This window comes from Eschscholzia californica, unplaced genomic scaffold, assembly GCF_041429995.1.
Source record: "Eschscholzia californica isolate CP2 unplaced genomic scaffold, dmEscCali1.0.p SCAF_4, whole genome shotgun sequence".
NCBI lineage: Eukaryota > Viridiplantae > Streptophyta > Magnoliopsida > Ranunculales > Papaveraceae > Eschscholzia > Eschscholzia californica.
The window spans coordinates 41,931,496-41,939,838 of record NW_028238461.1 but is presented as its reverse complement, the minus strand read 5'-3'; the positions used below and the strand labels follow the sequence as shown (position 1 = coordinate 41,939,838).

Sequence of the window (8,343 nt, the reverse complement as noted above, 5' to 3'; positions counted from 1 at the left end):
TAAGGGTTTGAATTCGACAGTTTCGTGCTTATCACATCTTTGATGTATCACTGCCAATGTAATGACTATCGTAGATCGTAGTCAATTTTCAAAAAAGAACACTTCCTTCAACAAAAGTTGATATTTCTTTTATGAAGCCGATACATTGATTTTCTTGGAATTCTGATCTCATTGCCTAAAAATACTTACGGAGATGGTGAGAAGACTGATATCTTCAGACTATGACCAAACAAGAAATAGGAAAATCTCTTTCTTTAGTTCCTTCTTTATACAATGTTAACTAAAAAAAAAATCACATCACTCATAGGTTCTATCAGGAGAGAAATGCAGTTCCCTCGACATATATATGTTGGCCAATTAAGGGTCCAAACAACCATTAATCGTCGGAATAAAGTGGTTTAAAATCACTAGAAACAGCTCATGTACCGTATAGCATTTGTGAGGCCTACAACCTATTTTGATGGGTAGTATCACGTGTTTCTCTACTGCATAGACCAGAATTCAAATCTTGATGTTTAAGATAACATGAGGGGTTTTGCACCTAGGCTCGCCTGCAGTGTCTAATCCAAACATTGTCCTTGTCGGACTTTTCGGTACCTTAAATCAAGAAAAAGAGTAGTAGACTTAAAATTCATAATTTTAAGAAAACATTGAAATGCTTCTAAACTCTTTAACTCTTTATTTTGTTTTTTCTATCCTTGTTCCTTTTATAATCTGTACTAAATAAAACAGAAAAAGTATAGAAAGAGGTTGCCATCAACAACCCCCCAAAAATAAAAACCCTAAATGTCAAAGGCATCAAACCAAAAGCTCCTAAATCAATGCCCAGAGAGTTAGATCAGAGATTCTAAGCATAAATTGTGCAAATAATGTCTTTAAAGTTACCTTTTGGTGAGGATTTTCGTTAGAACATCGGCATCGTCTTCAAGAACATCTAGCAAAGATTTATAGACACCTTCTGTTATCTTAGGTCAACCATGTTCATGTCAGTAAATAACTGCCCCTCGGAGCTCCAAAAAGCACAACAGCAAAAACACAGAACACTGTGAGACATAACTCAGTGCTCCTCCAGATAAAGAAGCTCCAAGGATACAACCATATGCTCCTATAGTGCCTCGCTCAGAACTTATACTTATGAACACATTCCTCTATTAGTATTTCTTATCCTTTCATTTTTGTTTGTTAAAGATATGCTATATTTGATGGCCCAATTGCGAACCACCGTCCCCAGGGCCGAACTATTGATGTCTAGTATTAGAGCTACGAAATGTTACACCATGCAAAAATTTGGTATATCCTAAGAAGTTTAGCTTTCCATCGGAGTTTCTTATCCAATCACCAAGGATCGTGTAAGAAGAAGGGCCGAGATTCATTTCCTGCATGAATTGTTTTAGGGGATAAAGAGAAATATTAATACTAGTAATCTGCTGAAACCCTGAAAGCATGGTTATACATCATACGTACCCGTGCCAGTTCCTCAACCGCTATAACTTTGTTTCCGTCATGTTCAAAATAATTGAAAGCTGTTCTTGAAATATGATCCCAATTTTCAAGAGCCTCGAGTTGATGTGGGCTAATTGAAGCGGCACAAAACTCTTCAAAGTTCATATTTCTATAAGCGAGTGGATCCATCTGAAAAATAAATATCATATTTTTTTTACTTTCTAATGTCGTTGGTCCAGTTGATACCCAAATTAGTTGGGCTCATGGGTAACTTGTGATTTCAGCTCCAAAGTAACCCCCCAAGTCAAGTCCCCTATCCCCCTTTGCTTTTCATTTTATAAAAAAGTAATGACCAAAGTTTTCAGCCGAGTGAATCCTGAGTGGATCAGCAAGGTCAGGGCCCGGGCATGGCTCAAGTAGTATGGCACAAGAGGTTGTAAATAAAATTAGTAACTTATTTTGAAGTTCGAAGGTGGTTCAATTCCGTGGTCCATGTATTATCAATTTCAAGATGTGAAGTTGAAGCAATCATCTCAAAAGACTAACATCAAGTGTGGAAAGGAGAAAGGGCTAAAGAGTTTTGTGATGGAAGTTTTATTGCTTTAGAAGATTGATTTTGGTACTAATGTGTAAGTAAAGGATATCTTACTGCATTTAGAATCTCAGAAACTCTTGACTCCTTCATGGCATCGGTTGAATTACGAACGAGAGCCTGAGCAGTATAACAAAAGAAAGCTTTTACTAAGTGGTAGCGAAACTGATACAAAACGAAAAAAAGTCACATCGGAATCTTTTTTTCAATAATAAAGAAGTAAATAAGAAAATTACCATTTTAAAGTTCTCAATCGATATCGTGCCGTTTCTATTTGGTTTCAACAGCTCAAACTGAGTTCTTAGATACACAAGTTGATCCTCCGTCAGCGCTTTTGATAGAGCCTGAAACCACAGTAGCAAGTTCATTTTAGAGAAAAAGAAGAAGAAATACCATAAAACTGTTTGATCTTTCAAACAAAAATATCAGTTCGTTTGGTTAATGAACTATTACAATTTTAGCACAAAAACGATTAATATTTCTAATGTTACAGCTTCTTCTAGACTGTCGTAAACGGAATTTTATGTAACATGGACACCGTTATAGGTATTAGCACTTGGGACTAGTCGAGGTGTTGAAGAAGCCAACCAAAGAGATCCTGAAAGGGATACAATCCAATAAAAATTTTCTTGGCTTAATTATGAGTCCTTTTGTTATCACTTACAAACTTTTAGATAATACCATTATTGCATAATAGGTGTATGCCATTGATGATTAACCTATAGTAGTTTTGTATACTTCTAGCATGCAAGAAAGTACACTCGAAATGTACTTCACAAATATCATAATCGACAAGTATAAATATAAGTATCTGTGTCCGACAGAGCACAAAATACTAAAAAGGAATATTTGTGTAAAACTGTGAAATAGTATAAAAGGAGCCAGTAAATGGGTGGTACCGTTAGAGCGGCGCGCCTGAATGGTGTCGATCGAAGGTAGGATTTGACTAACTTATAAACCAATATATCTAAAGGAACGGAAGGATTATCATCTCTTAACCATGGGTGAGCTGCAAATCAAGAAATTCTAGTTAATCCACTCTTCCCATATAGTAAGAAATCAAATTGAAGACTGATTAATGAAGTTGATCGGTAAATAATTTTCCCCGACAAACAGAAAGTAAGCAGTTCGTATAAACCACTTACTCAGAGCTTGAGCTGCAGTCATTCTTTTCCTATGATCCTTATTAAGGAATCTTTTGACAAAATCTTTGGCTTCTGGTGATATTAGAGGCCAGGGCAATTCATCAAAATTGGGACTAGCTCTAAGAACAGAACGAAATATTCCTGATTCAGTTCGAGCCCAGAAAGGTCGGCTTCCACATAACAAGATATATGTTATGACCCCAATACTCCAGATGTCTGCTTCAAGACTATATGATCTATGAAGGACTTCAGGAGCAACGTAGTATGCACTGCCAACAATATCATTGAGTCTTTCATCTGCACACAAACAAGAGATAAGGATGTTTTCTTTGATCTTGCAGCCACATAAGAACGATAACCATGAAAATCGCAAAGTTGTACAAATCCTAAAGGAGATTGTTCTTGACATGTTCACTTGAGAGGCGCCAGTTTATCTTACTCCCCCCAGCTTTAAGTAGGGGGATCTTTAGGTCCGGTTTATAAAAGAAATATTTTTTTGAAGTGAGATAATCACAGAAGGCTTTTCCACCAATCTCATGAACCATTTTTCATATCTAAAGATGACTCAAATTTCCTTAACTCCCTAGCATGTTCACCAGACATATCTCACTGATTTCAAATGTCAATCAGCCCTGCCGATTTGGCCAACCAGATTAGTGATTGACGCATATTTGCATACTTATACAAGTCTCAACTAAAATTCATTAGCCCATTCGGAGGTAACCTTCTGGGCTAGTTCATCACTTCATCTTCTCTTTCTATTAACAATCAACCAGCCAATTCAGCCATAAGCTTACAAGCTTCACCTACGGAAGAAAAAGTCTGGGATTGATGAGAATTTCCTATCGACAGTTCTAGTAATGGGAAACAAATATCAAATCAATTTTAGAATTAATCAATAACCTCAAAATACTACGTAAATCGTAGGTTTCCATGTGATTCTAGAGTGAAGCCTCGTGTGTCTACATGTGAGTATTATACTACAAGTTGGAGATTGCAAAATCACAAGTTTTCTACACAATAAACTTTTCATATTTTGTGAGAACAGGAAAAGAAAGGGGGAAATAAAAGAATCTCTTCAAGAGAAGCCAATTGAGATTAGGTTAAGGTTCTAACCATTTTTATGCTAGGTTTGTTGAATATCATGTATTTACAAAATGAGGTTAAGATTTTAATCCTTCATTTTTCCAAAACTTCTAAAAGTGGTATGTTGATGACAACAATTACAGGGCAGAACTTTGGCACTAAAGTACTACTGGTGCATGCGCCTTCTATTGAAAACACAGGAATCTAGTTGGAACCGATCAACAACTTCAAAGTTTGAACACTTGCCGATAAAAGTATTGTTTTAATGAAAATTGAGAACCATCTGACAAGTTATTAAAGTAGGACTATAAAAGTTCGAGGCTTAATTTTTCATTGTCGCATGCATAGTAATTTACAAAGACAATGTTGGACCAATTCTGGAGCAAAACTTTTCTAGAGAAAATCAACTAACTAGTACTAACCTGGCCTTATAAAGTCAGAGAGACCGAAATCAATCATCTTCATGGGAGCATCTTCTTCTTTTGTTGTAAAAAGGAAATTCTGTAAAGCATTCAAGGTATAATAAGACTTCGAGGTTAAGGTACTAATATTGTTTTGCAAGACGGTAACAACAGGCAAACATAAAGAAAAGAATTGAACAAATCACTTGTTATGATCTTAGATGCAAACCTCCGGCTTTAAGTCACGATGAACAACACCTTGTAGATGACAAAAGGCAACGACACCTAAAATTTGAATTATTATAGATTTTGCATCTTGTTCAGTGTATCGTCCACCCCTGCAATAAGAAACTATCACTTCATGGTGTCAAACCCCCTCATGGACTCAAGTGTATATGTATGTGCATATATACATAACGTCCATAAGTGGCATTAGTAGTTAGTCACTTATTACCTGGCTAAAATTCTGTCTAGTAATTCCCCACCTTGACACAATCTGGTAAGAATAAAAACATAAATGTTATCATAAAGAAAGGAAGGAAAAGAAATACCAAGATGAGAAAATTATGTGGAGCGCTTTTTTAACAGTAAGAAAAAGAACATGTATTTTTATCACGTGTTGGATCTTCGAAACACTGCATTCGATCGGAATAAAAATTATTCAAACATGATGTCTACTATAATCATCTGCAGTTCTGCACCTTTCGATAAAGTCTGAGATGTAATATGAACAAGAAGATGACTTCGAATCGAACATAATAGTATCTCGAGTTAGGAAAATAAAACTAAGATGAAGAGGAAAAGGAAACAAGTATCCAAGTGTAAACCTTCCATGGGCATTTTCGTTCTTTTTATTTTCTCTTTGATCAGTAATGTAACAGTTTTAACTTCATCAGTTTGTATGAATATTTTCTACAAATGTCACTAGGAAACCGGATAAAGTTGAAGAAACAACGTACTCCATGATTATGTAGATGTTATTTGCATCCTCGCATGATTCAAGAAATTTGACCATATTTCTATGTCCAGATAGTGCTTTCAAGATTTTCACCTCCCTACGCACATCTTCGATAGATATTGCTGTTGTCATCTGCAAACCAAAGGTCACTTAGTTACTTGAGTTAGCTTAATTTAAAACTTAGTTCACACTATATCCAACAAAGTTGCACAACAATGAAAAGTAAGCAAATTGGATCATGCAAAACTAATTCATAAACAAATAGTTGGAGAAAAGGATTTATAAAATATGTTCATTGGCGTCTGGACCTGTATCTCTCTAATTGGATATTTCCAGTCTCCAACTTGAGAACTTGATTAAGAACTGGTTAAAGGTGTAATGGTCTGCTCGTGTACCTAAACCCCACTAGCATTTAGTCCTGGCCAACTTGGGTCTATCCCTTCCACTTATTAAATAATCTGCACGTGCTTTTACGACCTTCAACGAAGGACCATGCATCATTCACTTTCTTAATCCTAATATCTAGCTTAAGTACTCAATTAGTCAATTGAATACTCTCAGCTCCTATTATCATCCGAAAGAACACTTGAACCTCTAGCATTTAATTTACAAAATTAACATAATCAATCAATATCAATCCTTCATAGTATATGACCCTTACACATATACGCATTAAGCAAAAAAAGGATAACTTTTAAACTGAAGTACAACACAGGCGTATCATCATACTAATAACTATCAAATCCGAATAACATACAAAAATTTAAGATCAAAGAAAACCAATTAAACTCAGCATTTCTCAAAGCCTCTAACTGTAGTAAAACCTAATTAAAAATCATAAAGGGTGAAGAACACAATGCCATCAAAAGTTCCAGGTCTTGGATTTAACAATCACAATCTACTGATATTGTATGTTTCTGTTCTACACATTCACCTTGACTTGAACCAAGGGCTGAGGGGATAAAAGAATCCAGTTACCCAAAGACATTATAAGAATCTAACTAGTAACCAAAGGTTGCTCCTTTTTAAAGCAAAATCCCAAAATCGAACGTCGTTCGTGTTTTAATCAGATGAAACTAACAAAACCAACACCAATCTAACTCAATTAGATTAATTCCAACCTAAAAAAAAAAAACAACAAAAATTTTAACATTTTCAAAGACAAAATTTTCAATTTCTAGCATTGTGTTCTAAGGGTAAATGTGGGGTTTAATTAACAAAATGCATTCATCAAATGATTCACCTAAATCACAATAGAAATAGTTATAGAGAGAAAGAAAGAAGTTGAAGAATATGCCCATGGGAAATTAGTTACCTTAGCTTTAGAGATGATCTTAACAGCAACTTCTTGACCTTTAAGATCACCTTTCTTCCCTCTAGCCAAACAAGTATGCCCAAAATGCCCTCGACCAACCTCTCTCCCTAATTCATATTTCGCCCCAAAATTCTCCCCATAACCAAATCTCTTATCTAATTCCCCTTCTTCATTTCCTTCTTCTTCCTCCGGAATCACACCTTCCTTGGGTTTTTTCGATCCCTTTCCCTTCCTTAACGCAGCCCTAATATGCTTAGCTGGTGATGGCGGAGGAAAAAGCCGTCCAAATATTTTCAGAGGAGTTGATTTCCCGGATCTTGACGGTGACGGAGAAACTCCACCAGGAAGTGGACTGCTAGTTCCTTGAGGAGGAGGATAAGGACTTGGCCAACAACTCGATCGACCTGGTGTATTATTATTTAACGGTGGAGATTGAGGTCGATTTCCATTGCCGTCGTTTACTACTACTATCTCACTTTCTCCTCCTCCTTCAATAACTGTAACGTTTTTCGCGTAACACTGTCCCATTTGAAATTCGAATTTTTTACCAGTCAAATTTGAACATCGGAAAGTTGTGATTCCGGCGATAAAAGATGAAGATCAGGAAATAAATCCAAATTTAAGACAGAGGAAGACAGTGAAGTAGATAGAGAGAGAGAGAACCAAATCACAAAGGTTTTAGAGTGAGAGATTCGATGAGAGCAGTTTTAAGACATTAAACAAATTTTGTTTATATATAGGTGTAGAATATGGGTCCCACTTACCGTTTTTTTCGCCTTTGCTGCTTCAGTACTTTTCTTTTTTGCCTTGTTGGATAAAGGTCGGACGTTGGATCTCTAGTAGTAGCCTCAGTGATCAACCAACGGTGATAAATAATACAGTGGTTTAGGACAAATTTTTTGGGTTAATTCTATTTTGGCCCGTAAAGATGGGCAACTCACCAAAATGTTCTCTCAAAATGACAACCTTCTAAAATAGATCTTTACACTATTTTGTTTTTAAGAAATCGACTGCGATCTACGTTAATCGTTACAAGAGATCGATAACCGCTTAGGTTAAACCATCAATGAAAGAGGCCTAAAACCCAATAACATGAAAAGAAACTAAAGCCCGAAAAATTTATTACATTATTTATACTTTAATAACCTAAGTTCAATAAGTCATGGATTCCACCTCTTTTGGGTTTTCGAACCTGGGACCTCCAGGATTTTGGAGTTCATGTCAACACTTTCAACTACTTGAGCAAGCAAGTGTTGACACCCTTTACAGTACTTATTCGTCAAATTTCTGTCTATATTATTATCTTTTTTGAAAATGGACTATGATCTAAGTTAGTTATTACATGGAATTAATACATCGTCAAGATGTGATAAGCACGATAACTGTCGGAGTTAAACCAGTAA

The 8,343-nt window shown here is 35.8% G+C and overlaps 1 protein-coding gene across 3 annotated transcripts; it reads right to left on the bottom strand.

Annotated features, from left to right (window-relative positions):
• Positions 1-237: 237 nt before the first annotated feature.
• LOC147544789 (CDPK-related kinase 3-like) lies at positions 238-7,649 on the bottom strand. Of its 3 annotated transcripts, XR_015223593.1 has the most exons (13): positions 6,941-7,649; positions 5,627-5,757; positions 5,122-5,163; positions 4,897-5,005; positions 4,689-4,767; positions 3,181-3,477; positions 2,935-3,044; positions 2,272-2,379; positions 2,093-2,155; positions 1,465-1,632; positions 886-1,376; positions 329-597; positions 238-280 (listed from the first exon to the last, which is right to left on the bottom strand). XR_015223593.1 is itself a non-coding variant. In XM_086636005.1 (11 exons), exons 1-11 carry the CDS (start codon positions 7,466-7,468, stop codon positions 1,239-1,241), a joined length of 1,773 nt encoding a protein of 590 aa, XP_086492131.1. In that variant the 5' UTR covers positions 7,469-7,649; the 3' UTR covers positions 657-1,238. The 3 variants fall into 3 exon arrangements, 1 of the variants encoding a protein (XP_086492131.1); XR_015223592.1 differs by having other exon boundaries at positions 238-597; XM_086636005.1 differs by lacking the exons at positions 238-280; positions 329-597 and having other exon boundaries at positions 657-1,376.
• Positions 7,650-8,343: the final 694 nt, after the last annotated feature.